The sequence below is a fragment of the Colobus angolensis genome, unplaced genomic scaffold, assembly GCF_000951035.1.
Source record: "Colobus angolensis palliatus isolate OR3802 unplaced genomic scaffold, Cang.pa_1.0 Scaffold335, whole genome shotgun sequence".
NCBI lineage: Eukaryota > Metazoa > Chordata > Mammalia > Primates > Cercopithecidae > Colobus > Colobus angolensis.
Window position 1 is genome coordinate 538,218 of NW_012116655.1, and position 19,425 is coordinate 557,642.

The 19,425-nt window shown below is 56.7% G+C and overlaps 1 protein-coding gene across 4 annotated transcripts in view; it reads left to right on the top strand.

Annotated features, from left to right (window-relative positions):
* PEMT (phosphatidylethanolamine N-methyltransferase) overlaps positions 1-19,425 on the top strand; it is a 90,537-nt gene that overhangs the window by 14,204 nt on the left and 56,908 nt on the right. For 3 of the 4 annotated variants that reach the window (XM_011952145.1, XM_011952146.1, XM_011952147.1), the window contains exon 2: positions 834-941. In XM_011952145.1, the coding sequence (XP_011807535.1) occupies positions 834-941 (108 nt within the window). The remainder of the gene's footprint in view (positions 1-833; positions 942-19,425) is intronic. The other variant, XM_011952148.1, reaches the window with a different exon arrangement.

A 19,425-nucleotide genomic window follows, 5' to 3' on the forward strand; every position in this document is an offset into this window, starting at 1 on the left:
AAAAAAAAAAAAAATTTAAAACTGAATATTTGGTAGTATATTTTGTGTTGTTTTCTAGAAATTTCTGTCTAGGCATTGAATCGTGCAGCCTGCTCTACTACTCGACCGTGTGTTTGAGAACGTTTCACAGTGCTGTGTGTAGACCTAGTGCTTTTAACTGCTGTAGTTTCGCTGCTGTAGGAATGGGCCATGGCTTTTTTCATTTCTTTGGTCGCTGGACACCTCAGTTGTTCGTCATTGTTCCTGATGTTTTCATGCAAGCTGATGGGGAGGGGGGCAGTGTCCACGTGCCCCCTGTATGCGAGTGGGGTGGCTGGGGCGTGGGTGCACACTTTTTCAGTTTACCTTGAGCCAAGATTTTGTGTGCACTCAAGATTGTGCCCTGTCGAGTGTGGGTGAGGAGAGGCGCACCACTGTTGTTTTAATTTGCTTTTACCTGATTCCTAGTGAGGTTGAGCATCTCTTCACATTTATTTCAGCTGCTTGGGTTTTCTCTGGGGCCTCTGAGAACCCTCATCCCGGAGGGTCTCGGTCACACCAGGGTTGGTGTCACCTCCCTTCAGGGCACCAGGCACCCCTCTTCAGAGGTGCTGATTTCCTCATCTGGCGTCCAGGCACACTTCTGCGGCCGCCCTCCCAGGGCATGACACAGCTCATTAGGTTTCAGATTTTTATCTTCCCTTTTATGAGACTACACTGTAGTAACCTTTGCTGGACTTGGATGTTCCCAGGCCTCCCGGCGTGTTCCCAGAGGGTAACTTTGTCTCTGACTCCTAGGGGCTCAGAGGCCCTGCTGTGTCTGAGCGGTGCTGATGTTGGCTCTGTCCCCGCAGGCAGACCTCTGCGTTATGACCTGGCTGCTGGGCTACGTGGACCCCCTGGATCCCAGCTTTGTGGCTGCCGTCCTCACCATCGCCTTCAATCCGCTCTACTGGAATGTGGTAAGTGATATGCCTGACACTGTCCAGACGGGAGTATCCCATTGCTGGCTGAGCCCCACATGCAGGGGATCGCGGCGGTTGCTGCTGGCTGGCCAGACGGACAGACAGACAGCTCTGCTCTTCCCTCCTGTGTCTGTCACTGGCTGGTGTGGAGTACTAGGCGCTTCCTGCCCTCTCGCCTTGGGGGTCCAGCAGCCATTGGGCTGCCCAGGCTGGTGTCAGGATGGTCTGGGACTGCAGGGGTGGCCTCCTAGCCTCACAAGAGCCTGCAGGAGAACGCTCCCCAACAGTGGGGCTGCCATTGGTCACGTGCCTGGCAATCTGGTGGCCTTCTCATGCATGAAGTGGGTTGTCCAGGAAGTTGGGGCTCTCTTCCCTGTCTGCCATGTCACACAGTAAAACCACTAGCTTGTGAACCCCCCACCCCTCGTGTGTTCCATAAACACAGTTATTTTTCCCACATGAAGCTTCCTGCAAAACGGCCTGCACATTCAGGACCCAGGTGAGCTGGGTAGCAGGAGCAAGCCGACATGAGTTGAAAACAAGCAGCCAGCGTGGCAGCAGCTCCTGATGGGTGCCAGGGGATGTTTGGGTGCCCGGGCACCAGCACCGAGGGGTGGGTGGACTGCGTGGGAAGTGGACTCTGGGCCCTTTCAGGAAAGTGTGGGAGGGGAGGGCCGTCAGCTCCTTCTTCAGCCTTTCTGAGATGACCCCCGCTACTCTCCAGACTGTGGGGTGAAGCTCTTGGCGTTCCTGGCCTGCTCTCCCAAGGCTGTCTCTAGGCAGTGCTTCTGGGCTGCTTCCCGGGGATCCTGCTGGGGGAGTGGGTGGTCCTGGGGCCCAGCGGGGGTTGGGCTTGCTGATGCAGAGCCCTGAGCACCCTGTGATCACCCCCGAGGCTAATCTGCAGAGTAAGGCCAAGATCAGCGTCAGCAGCACATTGTTCCAGACAGTTTTCATTTAAGGTGAGCCCTTGATCCCAGGGCAGAACAGGACATGTTTTTCATTTAGTTTATGACTTGAGATTTTTCTCCATCTGGTGAGAGAAGTGGGTGGGGGCCGGCCTGCTCATGTCGAAGACAGTGCATTCCAAAGAATGCCTTGTCCCTGCTGTCCTGAACATGCTGGACACGCTCCGAGGATGGATGCCCCGGCGGCCCACAGAGATGGGGCTTCAAGGGGAGGTTCAGAGGTAGGACTGAGACTGGCGAGCTTGGTGTAGCCAAACACAGGCCTCCTGGACACCCCTTTCTTCTGAGAAGCCTTGGCTGGGCTGGGGAGCACCTGTACTCTCAGCCACACCGTCCCTAGAGCTGGCCCCAACCTCCTGACATGGGCCCCTGTAGCCAGGGCTGCAGCCACGGTGCCTGGCCATCCTGGCATTCCCACTCACTGCCTGGCCTGCATGCTTCCCCTCTCCTTTCACCTTTGCATGCACCCAGCATGCCAGAGATATGAGGTAGTGAAGGGTGAAGAGGATGTTTGGAAGCTGAAAAATGGTCCTGCAAAGACGTCCACATCCTGTGAAGGTCTCTTATATGGTGCACACACAAGGGTCTTTGCAGATGTGATGAAGTCAAGGAGCTTGAGCTGGGGAGATGGCCCTGAGTTACCCAGCTGGGCCCTAAGTGCCATTGTGTGTGTCCTTTTAACAATGGGGTGGCACGGGGACATTGACTCACAGGAGTGTCTCGTCACCATGGAGGCAGAGCCTGGAGTGACCAAGCCACTAGCCAAGGCAGGCCAGGCCCACCAGAAGTTGGAAGAAGCAAAAAAACGGAGTCTCCCTCTCGGAGCCTCTGGTGGAAGCACAGCCCAGCCGACACCTTGATTTTGGCCCAGGGGTGACTGACTGGGGATTGCTGTTGTTTTGAGCCCGTAAGTTGGTGGTCATTTGTTACAGCAGCCACAGGAAGCGAGGCCGGGGTATTTAAAAAGCCAAAGACCCCTGCTAGAAGATGTCGTGGGCCTAAGCCTTGGGGTGTTGGGTGTGCTGTGCTCTTTCCTGCCTACACTCCTTCTCCACAGCTGGAGGAGGTCCCTGTCCTCTGGCTTCCTGCAGGCCTGACGTTGACCGGCAGTCATTGAGGTACAGGTGGGTCTCCCAGCACTGGGGGCTTGGCTGGCCGAATGCGTAGCGGGTCCTGAGGACGCTTTTATTTATGCACAAGCCCTCTCAGGTCACTTCCCGCTGGCCCAGCCAACAATGTGTTCTTGTGCAGTTCTTTGTGAAGGTTCGCAGTGGCTCATGAATGGCAGAGTGGTTAAAATGCAATAAGATTTGGCTGGGCGTGGTGGCTCATGCCTGTAATCCCAGCACTTTGGGAGGCTGAAGTGGGTGGATCACCTGTCAGGAGTTTGAGGCTGGCCCAGCCAACAATGTGTTCTTGTGCAGTTCTTTGTGAAGGTTCGCAGTGGCTCATGAATGGCAGAGTGGTTAAAATGCAATAAGATTTGGCTGGGCGTGGTGGCTCACGCCTGTAATCCCAGCACTTTGGGAGGCTGAAGTGGGTGGATCACCTGTCAGGAGTTTGAGGCCAGCCTGGCCAACCTGGTGAAACCCTGTCTCTACTAAAAATTTAGCTGGATGTAGTGGGGCATGCCTGTATTCCCAGCTACTCGGGAGGCTGAGTGAGGCAGGAGAATCGCTTGAACCCAGGAGGTGAAGGTTGCAGTGAGCTGAGATTGTGCCCCTGCACTCCAACCTGGGTGACAAAGGGAGACTTTGTCTCAAAAAAAAAAAAAGATGCAGTAAGATTTGGAAGACAGACAGTATGTGTCTGTGTGTTTGGCATACGGTGGTTTTTTTTTTTTTTTTTTGGTCATAAACTTTTGATTAGTCTCATTTTGAGAAAGTTTTTCACTGGAACAGTTTGTGGTCATTAGTGGGAGAGACAGCAAACTCTTCAAAGTGGTTTCAGAAGGAGAAAAGTTACAGAAACAAGTTACAGAAACATGTTGCAGTTCAGTGGGCTGCTGCCGGGGAGAATATCCGGACAGCATCTGGAGTGGGATGACGAGGCCCAGCTCCTGGATGCCAGAAGCCCGATGGGCAGATCAGTTGAGTCAAGGAGTTCGAGACCATCCTGAGGAACATGGCAAAACCCTGCCTCTATAAAAAATACAAAAATTAGCTGTGTGTGGTGGTGTGCACCTGTAGTCCCAGCTACTGGGTTGGCTGAGGTAGTAGAATCACTTTAACCTGGGAGGTCGAGGCTGCAGTGAGCTGTGATCACACTACTGCACTCCGGCCTGGGTGACAGAGGGAGACCCTGTCTTAAAAAACAAAAACAAAAACAGGCCAGCAGGCCACAAGCAGGGAAGCACTTAAATAACTTAGTAGTTATCAATGCAGTTGTCCCTGGGTATCCACAGGGGATTGGTTCCTATTCCCCATGGATACCAAAATCGGCAGATGCTCAGGTCTCTGATGGAAAACAATGTTGTATTTGAGTGTAACCTCTGCCCGCCCTCCCATATTCTGTACATCATCTCTAGATTACTTACACCTAATACAGGGTACATGCTAGGTAGTTATACTGTATTATTTTTTGTTGTTAATTTTTGTTTTTATTTTTTTCTGAATTTTTCTTTCTTTCTTTCTTTTTTTTTTCTTTTGAGATGACATCTCCCTCCGTCGCCCAGGCTGGAGTGCAGTGGCGTGATCTTGGCTTACTGCAACCTCTGCCTCTGGGGTTCAAGCGATTCCCCTGCCTCAGCCTCCCGAGTAGCTGGGATTACAGGTGCCCACCACCACGCCTAGCTAATTTTTTTGTATTTTTAGTAGAGATGGTGTTTCACCATCTTGGCCAGGCTGGTCTTAAACTCCTGACCTCGTGATCCACCTGACTCGGCCTCCCAAAGAGCCGGGATTATAGGCGTGAGCCACTGCACCCGGCATTTTCTTTTCTTTTCTTTTCTTTTCTTTTTTTTTTTGAGACAGAGTCTTGCTCTGTTGCCCAGGCTGGAGTGCCATGGCACGATCTCGGCTCACTGCAACCTCCACCTCCAGGTTCAAGTGATTCTCCTGCCTCAGCCTCCTGAGTAGCTGGGATTACAGGCACGTACCACTGTGCCTGACTAATTTTTGTATTTTTAGTAGAGATGGGGTTTCACCATGTTGGCCAGGCTGGTCTCGAACTCCTGACCTCAGGTGATCTGCCTGCGTTGGCCTCCCAAAGTGCTGGGATTATAGGTGTGAGCCACCGCGCCTGGCCCCTGAATATTTTTATCCTCAGTTGCTGTGGAGGGCTGGCTGGTGGTGGCAGGACTCATGCTCAGGTGTTGTGCCCAGTGCCTTTCATGCAGTATTTCAATGAATCTTCATAGCAAATGCTATTAATCTCCCCTTTGGAGACCAAAGCTTGAAGAGGTTCATTCATACATTCTTCAAATGTTTACTGAGCATCTACTATGTGCTGGGCGCCATCCCAGCCCCTGGCCCTCACGCAGCGGCTTCAGTGGTGAATGAATGTATGGCACTGCCGGGGACACAGCTGGCAACGGGAGGGACAGATGGGGGTGGTGGTCAGGGAAGGCCTCTCTGATGGGTGTCCTTTGACCAGAAACCTGATTCTCATGCAGGAGGGCCCTCAGGTGTCTGGGGAAGAGCATTCTAGTCAGGAAAACACAAGTGCAAAAGTCCTGGGGCACTCTGAGTGTCCTCAGAGGTTTTAAGGGACAACTGCTGCTGGAGCCAGGCAGAAGGAGAATGGAGGAGCAGGACAGAGAGGTGACTGGGGATGGTGGTGCAGGCCTTGCGAGCCATGGGGAGACATTCTACGGACTCTGAGCTGGAAGCCATTGCAGAGGTGGCATGATCTGAGTCAGAGTTTCAAGGCCACTGCACCAAAGACAGAGGAAAAGAGGTAAAAGTGGAGCTGAGAGGCCAGCAGGCCCCAGATGGCAGCTTGACCACGCTGGGACTGGCGGAGGTGGGAGGAGTGGTCAGGGAGAGCCGAGAGAGGTGGCTTGGCCAGCCCATGGTTGGTCCTGAGTGACCCGTGGGAAGCAAGGCCGTTGGCTGCCCTGGGGCAACCGTGGGAGGAGAGGCTTGTGGAGGAAGAGCTCCGTTTTGCCTGTGTCAGACACAGATGTCCTTGGGCTCCAGACTACATGTGAAGGCCAGGCATGGTGGCTCATGCCTGTAATCCCAGCACTTTGGGAGGTCAAGGCAGGTGGATCGCTTGAGCCCAGGAGTTCGAAACCAGCCTGGGCAACATGGTGAAATGTTATCTCTGTAAAAATACAAAATTCAGCCAGGTGTGGTGGTGACCACCAGCTACTCGGAAGGCTGAGGTGGGAGGGCCACTTGAGCCCTGGGGTCGAGGCTGCCATGAGTTGTGCTCAAGCCATTGAACTCCAGTTTGGGTGGCAGAGAGAGACCCTGTTTCCAAAAAAAAAACAAAACGAAACAGACTGTGTGTGAGTCTGGACTCCTGGGGAGCTGAGGGCACTGGAGGGGGCCTTGGCCCCAGGCCCACTGTGTGCCTTTCTGGGCTGTGGTTCTAGGGAATGTTTTCCCAGTGTTGGGCTGGGGTGCTGCCCGCGCCTGCTCATCAGCACCCACCCCGTCCCTCCCAGGCTTCCTAGGTGAACCACCTGCTCCCACCCCTCCCTCCATGTGGCCAGCTGGCATTTCCTCCACTCTGTTGGAACATTTCTTCCCAAGGCCTCCTCCTCTTCTTCCTTGTTCAGACCAAGGGAAGCTTTCCCGGCCTTCTCTTTCTGGGAGAATTCATACTGCCGACCCTCACTCTTCCTGGAGACTGGCCTTCCTGCGTGCCACAGTGCTTTTCTGGCTCTCTTCCTGCTGTTTTTGTGAATTCTGCTTCCTCCGCCTGGTGTTCATTTGTTCAGCGAATAGTCACCGAGAACCCACCATGCACCAGGCACAGTGTGCGTCCTCAGAGTGAATGACCTCTGTCCTTCCAGAGCACAGATACGTTTGTAATGAATGCTGTGATAAGGCCTCAGGAAACAAAGGTCGAGATGCTGCAGAGGAACTGACAGGCTTTTCCCTCTGTTGTCTGGGTCTCAGTCTGTGGCCCGGACTCCTCAGGGCTCCAGGACCTTGGGTCCAGGCACTGTGGCCCTGCCTAGGAGTCTCCAGTCTCCAAAGGGAGCCCCTGCCAGGACCTCCCCAATGTTCTGTTCTTTCTCTATCTCTCCAGATGCCAGGGCAGTGGTCCAAGGACCAGCATGGACTCCCTCTTCTCACCTGCCCCCGGGTCTGTACCCTTGCGGACTCCACCTGGCTTCACGCCCTCGCCCCCACCAGATCACCAGCAGCAGCTGCTTGCAGCCAGTCTCCCCATTGCTTCTCTCTAGCCACCCCTGAGAGCCATGCTCAGAGGTGTCCAGGTCTTCCAGGAAGTGGAACTTTTCCCCTGACCCGGGAGGCCATTCTGGCAGGCGTTCTCCCACCTGCATCCTCAATCATCCCAGGTCTTGGGCCTTCCTAGGTGATCTGGCCTCTCTTGTGCAAGGCTGCCCGCAGACCTTTGCTACCACAGCCTGCAGTGATCCTTGTCAGGTGTCCCTTTCCACATGACCCTGCCCTCTCTGGCTCAGGGTTGCTGACATTTGGTGCCATCCCGGGCACTATAGGTGTCCAGCAATGTCCCCGGCCTCTGCCCACTAGATGTCGGTAGTACCCCAAGTCCAGGCCATCTGAGCGGTTTCCAGACATTGCCTGATGTCCCTTGAGGGGCATGGCTGCCTGGGCGGTCTGAGTGCCTACCTCTCAGCACAGCCTGTCATACCCGCTGTCACTGTTTGTCCCTCACTGTCCTCTGAGGGCATCCCAGGAGCATCCTAAGAAGAGTCGAAGCGGAGCCTGCTCTGCTCCTGCGTCGCCAGCCCTTGCACGTGCAGTGCTCTGGGTGGCAGCTGCTGCCTGACCTTCTGCATCAGGGAGGGCAGGGCACCTGTTGTAGTTCACTGCCTGTACCCAGCACCACGCCTGACAGAAATGGATGTCCAGGCAGTGTTTATTGGCTTCGTGAGCATGGACTGCCCATTGACTGGTTTTCTGCGGTGGCACCTGGTGGACAAGGTGAGGCTCTATTGTGCCAGGTTCTATGCACACCCCGACTTTGTGAAAGAAAGCACCGCAGGGAGGTAAAGCGCAGCAGCCATTTGTAGCAGGCTGAGTGATTCCTGGCATCCCAGTGAAGATAAGATAGGCAGCCTGTGCCACTCCAGCTCCTGGAGTCCCCCTGCCTTACCCTGCCCTGCCATGCCCTGTGTCATCCCAAGGGAGCCAGCACGGGAGGCACAGCAGCCGCGTTGAGCACTGTTATTTACAAGAGTGAAGTGTGCACATGTTTTGGTATTGTAACTTCGTTGAAGACCAGTTGCATGTAACCAACATCAAAGCTGCTGGAGACACAGCCAGTTGGGACCCTACTTCCCACCTAGAAGGATTTCTAGGCAGAGTTGCCTGTGTCTGACTTCCCTACGTCACTGGGACCCCGTGAACCTGAAGGGGAGCTGTAAGGAATCCTGCCAGGACAGCAGATGCACACAGAGTCACGCCGGTTTCCTCTAGCCTTGGGAGGGTGCTTCCTGGTGCCTTTGTTTGCTCCCTTCCAAGCCCTGCATGGCCACCCTGCTTTCTGCTCTCCCTGGGTGCCCAGCTCTCACATGCGGGTCTTTGCTTGGGGACACCCAGGTCCATCCTCAAGGTCAGTGTGCAGCCCCTCCCCTTCGAGGCCCCTCTCTCGCACAGTGCACCCTGCCCAAGACCTCTCGCTCTGAGGATGGGGTTTCCATTGGGCCAGGGGCAGCATGTGCTCCAGGGAGGGAAGGCATTTGACAGGTCAGCTGCAGACAGGCGTTCCGACACTCACTGTCAACCAGACCAAAGCCCCGGTCCTCGGCCCTGCGGAGGATACCTATAGAGGGGCAGCAGGCCTTATGTCTGTATCAGGAAGCTGACCTGTCCCTCTGGCCAGGGACTTTCCTGCTTTTAGCCTGAGAGCCCCTTTCCCTGGAACCCAAGCCAGTCCTGGGCAGACCAGGACAGCTGGCCGCTCTAGTCTGGAGAGTTAGTTTGGGAAGAGGCAGCGTTTCCTTTCTGGGAAGTGAGAGTCCGCTTGCTGCGCTGGGCCACTGGCTGGGCCTGGGGTTTCCAGGGCCTGGATGTTTAACCTGCTTGCTGGTACTGGCAGCAGCTGCACCCCAGGGTGGCCAGACAGTAGGTGGCACTGTGGGCAAGGTGAGGTGTGCTTCTCCTGGCTGCTGTGAGGAGGAGGTGACAGCCAGGAGGAGGAGGAAAAGGTATGGGTGCTCCTGCCTCACCTCAGTCACCTCCTCACCTGCAGCTCCTTCACCTGCCTACCACTCTTAGTGTGCATTTGCTGCTGCTGCTGCCTCAGTTTCCATTTTCAGATCCCCAGCCAGCGGTCTATGGCTCATTTCTGAGTGCCCCAAGGGATCCCTCCAGGTTCCGGGAAAGCCAGCCTTGGAGGTGCTGTGGGATCAGCCCAGGCCCCGTGTCCTTGTCACTCACATCCCCTCCCTGGGCATCAGTTTCTCGGTCTGCAAAGTGAGGACACCCAGCTGAGGCCCCATCCAGCTCTGAAATGCTGCAGTCCCCTCGCTTTACCAAGTCCTGGCTCTGGGGCGGCTCTGTGCCGGGACGGGACCCTGCCCTCCTGGGCTGGCGCTTGGTTAGCAAGGTCAGATTGGACATTAGACGTGATGTAGGAAAATCAGCATTTGGTTAATAAGAAAGCTCACAACTTATTAACCAAGGAGTTACAGGAGAGAGCATAACCAGGTAACGCGTGGGGAGACAGGGCCGTGGCAACTGGAGGAGGTGGCAGTGGGCCACAGGCAGGGCAGTAGTTGGCCTACGTGGGCTTTTGGAGGAGTCGTAGGGGCAGGCTGGGCAGGAGTCGAGGAGGTCAAGGAAAGGGATATGAGGGTAGACAGAAGGTGGACTACAGGTGGGCCTGGGGCTTGTGAGGGAGGACGCCAAATGCTTACCTGCAATCTGGACTGTCTGCTCAAGGATGGTGGCATGTGTGTTTGTGTGTGTGTGTGTGTGTGTGTGTCGGAAGTTAGGATGGGGGCATGAGCCAAATTGTCTGAGACCCTTGCTTCCATCTGGCTCAGAAATCTGGCTCCCAGGGCATGGCCGCATATCCAGTGGGCTCCAAGCCAGTGTTTCTGGACCAGAAAGCATCGTCCTCTGCCAGGGCCTCTTGCACTTGCGGGAAGGCTGAGCTGAGCTGGGCTTACTGGCGGAGCCTGTGGCACAAGAAGCATTTTTCTTTGAGCAGAGCCAGCTGGCTCATCAGGCCTGACTGAGACCTTGGCTCTAGGAGCACAGGGCTCTTGTCTCTTCAGACCAGTGTCACCTAAGATACTGTGGCCCTCCCAGCTCTCCCCCGCTCCTGTCTGGGCTGTGCTCACAGCTGGACTCCTGCAGAACAAATGGCAGGTCTAGCTTCAGCTGCATGGCTGGGGACAGTCAGTTCCTTGTCCCCAGCACCCACACTCACTCCCCTGGCCCCTTGATGTTTGGTCTCAAGTGCAAGCCGTTCCATGGCACATGAGTGTGGGATCTTTCAGAGCTAGGCAGTGGACGTGTTTTAGCTGGAAACAGCCCTGCTGCCCCTGGGGCACCGCCTGCCTCTGAATGGCAGCTGATCCAGGCAGCAGCGTTGCTCTGTGGGCTGCTGGCACCAGCCTGGTGGGGAGCCTCTGCCATCAGGCTAGGGCTAACTTTAGAATTGTGGTGCCCGAGCAACGTAGTGACAAAGTGTACGACAAGGTGTCTCGAACTGGGTCAGTTCACAGTCTGTGCCAGGATGACTGGGAGTGACATGGACAGGAACACAAGGAAGGGGAGAGGGAGCACACTCGCGCCTGGAGCCTGGCAGGCAGGATCCCCACTGAGCTGAGCTCTTCCACTGAGCCGGCCCATCCCTCCCTGCAGGTTCCTCATACTCCTGAGATGGCTGAGTGGGACCCAAGCGTGTCTCCCCTGGATGATTTATTTTTGGTTCTGGCATTTACAGCATGATGAAGGCTATTGGACACCGCTAGTGTGAGCAGAATCACCCTAACCGAAAGGCAGCGTGCGGCCCTGGGCGGTGAGGTTTGGTGTAGGCATCTCTCGGGATCCCTCCCACAGTGGGGAGAGGAAGCAGGGGACCCAGGTGGCCTTAGTTACTTTCCCTTTTCTTAGGCATTCCCAGTAGGTTGGGCCTCCTACTCCCACCTTTCTGTAGACCCGGCGTGGCCTTCAGGCTAAGCGTGGCTGAAGAGGTTCATTCGTGACCTGCCCCTTGCGCCCGTTGGGTGCATCTCCGGAGACTTATCTCCCAGAGCTTGAGCCACCTGAGCCACCACTGTTCTGCAGACGTGTTCTTCTCCGTATTTTGGTGCCTTTGCACTTTCTGCTTCCTCCTCCTCACCAGCTTTCCCGCCTTCACCTGGCTGCCTTGGCTCCTCCAGTCTGGCTTCCCTGAGCCCTAGCTTTGTGCAGACATGGCTGGGCCCTCCTCCCTGTGCCTTCCCGAGCCCTGCGGCAGTGCTGAGCCCTAGCCCTGGGAACTGAGGTTGAAAGTGTGTTTTGCCTCCTGCCTAGACTGAGAGCTCTTGGAAACTAGGGGTAGGGTCTGAGGCACCTGTGGGTGTGCCAGGCCTGGCCTGGTGCTGTGAGGCATGGATGGTGAAGGGTGCCCTCTTTCCTGGAGGAGGAACCCTGAGGTGGCCCCAGGAAGCCATGCAACCAGGCACACTCATCCCCAGCTCTGCTGGGATCACGTAGGACCCGCTTGACTGTTCCCCACTTTCTCATGCCTTCTTTTTTTCCCTGTAAAAAGGGTAGTAACTCTCTGCCAGTCCCCACGCCTGCACTGTCAGGAACTGAGATGCAGCCCAGCGGGGCTGTTATTTGCTTTACCCATTCCTGGGTCTTCTTTGGAGGCTGAATGAAATTCCATGGACAATTTCCAAGGCATGAGTTTTTGTGTCATTTCACTGCTAACCTACTCGGTGACCCAAAACAAGACCCTTCCCTTGGGTCTGGAGGAACAGCCTCTGCCCCACTTTGCTCAGAGGTGCAACAAGGCCTTCAGGGAGGGAATGGGTGTAAAAGGGTTTGGGCTCCAAGGAGAAGCAGCTGTGGGAGCTGCCTGGCTGCTCCATCTCCAGAAGAGCTCTTGCATGTGTGGAAACACCCAGGCCTGCCTCTTCCAGCCACTGCTCCCGGCTTTAGGCCAAACACTTTCACTTGGCCCCAGAAACTCCTACCCAGAAAATTCTCATGTCCTAGGGATATATCTTGGAGAGTACTTCTGTAGCTGGAGGCCTCTTTCTCTCCAGAAGTGCGGAGTCAGCCTGGGAGGGACAGCTTGAGACTCAGGAGCTGATGGATGTGGTCATTCTTGGCCAATGCCAGAGGGCCACACAGCGGCAGCTGGTGTTGGGCTTTCCAGTGTCAAGGATGCTGCTGCCAGGCTTCCTCAGTTGCTCTAGAGGCAGCCCTGTTCCTGCCACCTTGTCCCAACTCCCTGCCCTCCCCATTCCCTGCCAGGCGTGGCACAGTGAGACTCAGGTGGGCTCAGATGGGAGATGGTAAGTGCTAGGCTGCCCACTGGGCCTCCTGGTTCAGAAGATGCTGGGCTGAGAACACTGAGCTTCCGTTCTAGGGGAGTTTCCCTTGTTTGTGTTACTGCTGGACCTTGAGATGATTTCATCATTTTATTCGAAAAAGGGCACACTGACCTGATGCAGAGGTATGGTCTCCTGCAGGTGGTGGTGGCTGGCCAGCCTGGGCTGGCTGTGGGGACCCTTTGCTTACAGGCAGGGTGTGCCCTGGGCAGTGGGCAGAGATCTCAAGAGAGGCTGAAGTGGGAGCAGAGCAGCCCGACTCAAAGGTCCTGGGGGAAGGGGGCTGGAGAATCTGGTTGCCTGATGGGAAGTGGCCAACTAGGAGGGTCCTGAGGATGGACACAGAGGGTGGGAGGTGGAGATTGCAAAGATCCCCCAGCCACAGTTTTCAAAACCAGCTGCTGTTTCACAAGGCACTGGCTGAGCCCTGGAGGCAGGCGCTGGGCTTACCCTCCTGGGAAGACATTTTTCCCACCATCCCATGCTGAAAATGACCTGAGGCAGAGACAAGCCCTGTGTGTGCCGTGCAGGAGTGTGTGTGTCTGGAGGCCTTGCTCGCAAGGCCCTCCCTGCCCAGAGCACCCCTCTCAGGCTGAGTCCCACCTGTCCAGCTGACGTCACAGTCTCTTGTGAGAATTGGCATGGGCAGTGGGTGTGAGCCCCTCTGGTGAGGACAGCATTAGCAGCTGCTAGGCTCTGTCCCCCTTGGGCAGCTGTGGGAGCAGAGGGAAGAGAGATTGGGGGTACCTGCCTTCCCAGGTGGAGTGGGCTGCCCATGGGACTTAGCTGGAGTTTCCAAGGAGACTGAGGTTTGGGGGTTGCTGTGAGCTGGCCGGGTGTTGCTGAAGTACCTCTGCCCTCACTGGCCTCTGTGCCCTTGTGTGTAATTGTGTTCTGCACCGCCCTGCTGTGTGAACTTGTCAAGTTGTGGTCCCCTCTCTTGCTTGTAGTTTCCTGGGCTAAAATCAAAGGAGCTAAATTATCTCCCAAGGTCCTTTCCATTCTGGATCCTCTGTCATTCCAAGGGAGATGGGGAAGAGGGCTTGGAAACAGCCAGATTCAGGGATGAAGATTCCACTGGGGGCAGAGGGAAGGCAGCATGAACCCCCCTGCCCAAGCCCCATACTCCATCCCTATCCTTCACTCCCTACCAGGAGCAGAATATGGGCGGGTGAGAGTCCCGGAGCGGGAAGAGCCATGGGTGGGAAGCAACTGTAGGGCCAGTGCCACCGTCACTGCCCACGGACCTGGTGTTTGATGCCGCATCCTCCTGGTGGCGTCCATGGCTCTGCTCCTTCCCCCTGACCCACCCATGCCTCCGTCCTGGGGCCGGTGGGATTGCTCTCAAAACCACCTTGGCCAAGAGGGCTCCTTCCCAAGACTCAGGAGGTAGAACACAGGGGACAGCCAGGCCTCAAGGGGCCGGGCAGGGCCTCTAGAAGATTAAAGCTGCTGAGGTCACAGCCCCGCCCTGTGAGGGTCTCACAAGCCGTGTGCTGGAGAACCCCCTCTTCCAGCAGCCAGTGCCATCCTGGGGAGGCGGGCAGACAGTTCCCTGCTCCTGGATGAGGTGGGTGGGGCTGTGCGGGGAGGGTCCCGGACAGAACCCCGCCCAGGCCAGTCAGCCAACCTGCCCGCTGCCCCCTGGCTGGGATGCTGGAGCCGGGTACCCTCGTGGCCTCAAACTGGTCGTGTGCATTCTTAGAAAGGTGTTTGGTCTCTCCTCTAAGATGAGCATAGCGTCCCTTCCTCGGGGTTGGCTGAAGAGCTTGGTGTGGGCAGCCGGGCTCCAGTTGCACAGTGGCCCCAGCACACCTGTCGCTTTGCCTGCCACCCCCCCCCCCCCCCGGCCACAGCAGCAGCATGTTTGTAATAAAGCAATAAAGCCAGTGTGGATGGGCGATGTTGCCATTGCTATTAATGATTTTTGCTGATGAAGTTTTTAGTCGCCTTTCTGGCCTTCCCCCATCTCAGGCCCAAACTGCCCCTTCTTCCTAAGGGGCACCCTCTGCTTCTTGCTGCAGAATCCTGGGGCTTCCCCCTTCATGTTTCCGTGTAGCTGAGAGATGACACTTCCCTGTGAGGTGGGGCGGAGGGGGGCCCCTGCAGATGCGGTTCTTGGAGGGACTGAGGGGTCAGAGGCCAGGTTTGGCCCCACCGACAGCTGGCGCCAATAACAACACCCATGTAGACCAGGTGTCTGCCCAGAAGCCCCATGTGCCTGAGGTCAGGAAGCCTCCCTGGGAGGTGGAGGTGCTGTTAATGAGCAGCCAGTGGGAACCCCCAATGTGCTTCTCTCCGAGGGCCTCAGGGGCTCTGAGTCTGCTGGCTCCTCAGGCTGAGGCCTCCTGCCCCCTAGCACCCAACTCTCCCCTGCCGCTTTCTGAGACAGATCTTGGAGCCTCGGCCAGGCTTTCCTAGTCACAAGACAGGTGTCAAAGTCACCAGCAGCCACTTGAGGCCTCCCTCCCGTTCAGTTGAGAGGCATGGAAAAGGGCGCGTCTGCGAGGAAAGGGTGGCTGCAGGCAGGTTCCTCATCAGGTGGGTGGGGACCTGGGACACAGCTGACATCAGCGAAGCCACATAGGTCAGGGGGTGGGAAATGGCCTCCTCTGGGTGGAGGTCTGCTGGGACCTGGGGGCATTTCTCTCTCTTTTTTTTTTTTTTCTTGAGACAGAGTCTTGCTTTGTCACCCAGGCTGGAGTGCAGTGGTGCAATCTCCACTCACTACAACCTCCGCCTCCCAGGTTCAAGAAATTCTCCCACCTCAGCCTCCCAAGTAGCTGGGACTACAGGTGTACACCACCATGCCTGGTTAATGTTTGTATTTTTAGTAGAGACAAGGTTTTGCCATGTTGGCTAGGCTGGTCTCAAACTCCTGACCTCAGGTAATCTGCCTGCCTTGCCCTCCCAAAGTGCTGGGATTACAGGTGAGCCACCGCCCCTGGCCAGGGGCATTTGTCTGCTTGAAGGCACATGTTCCCCAATAACCTTTGAGGGTGGGATCAAGGGATTGCAGCTGTCTTGAGGGTGGGGACAGCCCATGGTGAGGGACAGTGCCCTCCACAGCAGGAGCTCAGTGCTGACTGTGCCTCCACTGTGACTGTCACGGTAGTCAGCCTCATTGTCTTCAGCAGCACTCCTGCCACTGTTGTGGCTGCCGCTGCAGCGAGCTCGGTGCCTGAGACACAATACATGGATTGAGCGGATCCGATCTGCCTTAAGGGACAGAAGCAGCAGCTGAGGGCCCGAGAAGTCACTTGACTTGTCAGGGCCTTGGCCGTGTGTGCAGAGCTGGTCCCGCCCTGTGCTTCATGCCCCCTATGCCCCTCACTGCCTGGTGCATGGATGCATCATGGCGGGAAAGTGGAAAAAGAGCCGCAAGCCGCAGCACAGCCGGCTCCAATGGGCCGGAATGCTGGCCCCTCTGGCAGGAGGGCCCTCCGAGCACCTCTCATGGATCTGGCCTAGATCCGGCCCTGAGGCCCCTCCTGCTGGAGCCTGGGGTGCCCTCACGTGCCCTGCGCCAACTTCATGACAGCCCAGCTTCCCGGCTGCTGTGTGCCCTGCCTGTGTCAATATTATGACTGGACTTCCTGTGGGACAGGCCGCACGTGGGGCTTCCGCGTGAGGTAGCCACGTGGAAGTGGTACCCCCGTGTCCTTGAGCCCACTGGGGTCTGTCCCCCTTGCTGTCCTTGGGAGCCTGGCATGGCTGTGCCCCCCTCATCTCTCTGGGCCTCTCAGCACACAGGTCTGTCCTGCCTTTGATAGCAAGACGGACCTGGGCAAGGTTCCTGGCTTCTCTGAGCCTTGGTGTTCTTGTCTGTGACCCGCGCACAGCTGCCTGGCTGACTGTTGCAAGGGCTGGGAGGATCAGGGCTGCGGTGGTGCCTGGAACCGGCGCAGCGTCGGTGACCGTTGTCTGTTCCCTTTTCCCACCTCCAGCCTTACCATCCGCTTCCCCCTCAGGCAGCCACCCCAGGGCATTGGTTGTGGAACTGCTCTGTGAGTTTTTTGTCCTTGATACCTTTCCAGGCTTCTTCAGGGTGGGCGCAGGCAGGGACTCCGGAGGACTTAGCACCCAGCTTGCAGCCTCAGCACCTGGGTTCCAGTTGTGGCCGGCCATTCACTGTGCTAAGCTTCGTGCCTTGGCGTTCTTAACTGTGAAAGAGGGTTACCCGTAGGTTCTACCTCCTGGGTCATGTGAGGATGAGTGACACACTCTGTGTGCAGCACAGGGAGCCAGGCAGAGTTGAAGCCTGATAAGTGTGAGCTGGGAGTGGCTGTTGTCCTCCAGGCCCTGCCCCACGGTGCCCAGTAAATGTTTGATGACTGTGGTGTGCGTGGGTCCTGCCCATCATGTGAGACTCCCTGGAACTTAGGGCAAATAGGATTTGAGGGTGGGGTCTGGAGGAAGGGAGGAGAGAGGGGAGAGGAAGGCGCAGCCGGGGTCCTTGCTGTCTTCAGTCATACTGCACACACTGCTGACTCCTGGATGTGTATCAGGCCAGGCCCAGGGTTCAGGGCTTGCAGGGCCCAGGGGATGGTTGGTTAAAGGCAGTCTTGGGAAGGACAAGCAGGCAGCTCAGGCAGTGTGTAGGTGAGGGTGGGGTGAGGTGGAGGTGGGGAGGAGTGTTGAGGGGAGGCTGGACACCCTGCCCCTGTGGCTAGGGCGGCAGGGAGCCTGTGTGGACATGCAGCTGGTGTGGACAGGAAGGGTGGCTTGGTCGGGGCCTGTCCCCCAGTCACCATGCTGCTCCTTGGCTAGGCAGGGCTTTTCCTCAAGGGCCAGTTTGGTTAAAAGGTGATGATGTCTGCACAGATGCAGCTCCAAATTCCACCATCCCCAGGGGCCCATGCCCCTGTTCCCAGTTCTCTAACCCCTCCCTGGGGCCGGTGTGGTGAAGAGAGCACAGCTTCGAGGCCCCAGGTAGCCCCTGTTGCTCCTTAGCTATGTGGCTTTGGGCAGGTTACCTGCCTACCCTGTACCTCCATGTCCTTTTCAGATAACCTCTGCTGTGGCATTTGGTGATGAAATGAGACCACGTGTGCCAAGAGCTGGTCCAGGACCTGGCCCTAGCTGGCGAGTGGTGAGGATGGGACGGCCCCTTGGTGTCTGCTCCTGCCTCCCAGGCAGGCAGCTCAGCCTGACCCAGGGCACGTCTCTCCTGCACCCAGGCACGTTCCTGCCTCTGGTGTCCCCGAGGGCGGGACCCAGAGCCTTCCTGTCACACCTGGCACACTGGAGGCCTCCCTGTCTGCCTTCACCCGATGCCTGCCCTGACCATGTGATGGTCAAGGAGTTCAGAGCATACAGCACACGGGATGCTGTGCAAAGGAGATGCCTCAGCCAGGTCACCAGGGAACTTTCTGGCCAGGCCAGGCTGTGGCTTAGCTGACTGTCTTAGAGGCTGGGTCTTGGCCGGCCTGGTGGAGGCCTCAGGTGGGGTAGAGTAGCCGGCGGGCCTCAGAAGCTTTGGCCACCTCTGACTCCCCAGCACTCAGGTGGGGTCCACTCAGGCCAGGAAGAGCACTGGGCCACTCGCAGCTGTGCAGTGGGGTTCCAGCCCCAGTCACACCACTGATTGGCCTGGGGTGGCTGTTTCACTTCTCTGAGCCACAGGTTCCCCACTCAGAAACTGGGAGAGGGTGGGGATGCACAGTGGGCCTTTTCTGTCCCCACACTTCTGCTGCCATCCTGTTCTCGGGCTCCCCTCTGTGCCCAGGGTTTCCTGGGAGTCCTGGCCAAGATTCACCAATAACCACAAATGCCCACCCAATCCAGAGGCCACAATTCCTCCATCCCCACTTGGATGCCCCTTACCAGCCAGAACTGGCCTTCATCTGGCCCCACCAGCCTTTGGCACCTTTGAGGACTCACAGGCTCATTTCAAGGAGCTCAGTGCTGGACTCTGCCCCGACAGAGATGACTCCTGTCCCTCTCCACAGGTGCCCAGGCTCTAGCTGGCCCCCTTCACAGCAGGCTCCCTTCCCCAGCAGGCCTCTGAGGGCAGGCACCTGCCTTAAACAGGCTGCCTGGCTTCCAGTCCTGTTGTGCCTGCCTCGAGCAGGTCAGTTAGCCTCTGTGAGCCTCAGTTTCCTCTTCTGTGAAATGGGTACAGTGGTGTTGATCTCATTGGCAAGGCTTGCATGGAAAGTCCTAACATAGTGTGCCCTCAGACCCCACTGCCTCCAGACCTCCCCAGGGTCCCCTTTTCTGAAGTCCTATGCCTTGAAGCCAGGCATGGAGAAAGGGCTGAGGCCAGCCTCACCGGCACACTTGCTAGCTGTGCAGCCCAGGCGGGTGATATTGGGCCTCTGGGACTCAGTTTCCTTGTCTGTAAAAATGGGGAGAGTAAGAAGCTGTGACGGTGTGAAGTGAGCAGATACAAGGTCTGATTTGGGTTTTATGAAGTTTTCTGTAGCTATGGCAGGGATGCAGAAAGAAGAACAGGGTTGGGATGGGATGCATTTTGGAAATGGTGAAGGACTTGCTGATGGAAACCTTTGCCATCAGACTTGCTAAGAATGGTTTCATGTTTCTCTTAGGGTCCTAGTTGGGTGGGCTGACCTTGGAGTGGTGCTTCCTGCTGGGTGTTGGGGGCAGGCTCTGGGAGGGGTGGTGGTTGGAAGGGACCCTGTTATAGTGCACATGGAGCACCTGAGGCCTAGGAGGGCCCAGAAATCACTACAAACCCATTGCCAAGCCAGGCTCCCGTCCACTCTGCTGCCCTTTCTTTTTTTTTTTTTTTTTTTCTGAGACTGGGTCTCACTCTGCCTGGGCAGGAGTGCAGTAGCACCATCTCTGCTCACTGCAGCCTCTGCCTCCTGGGCTCAGGCGATCCTCCCAC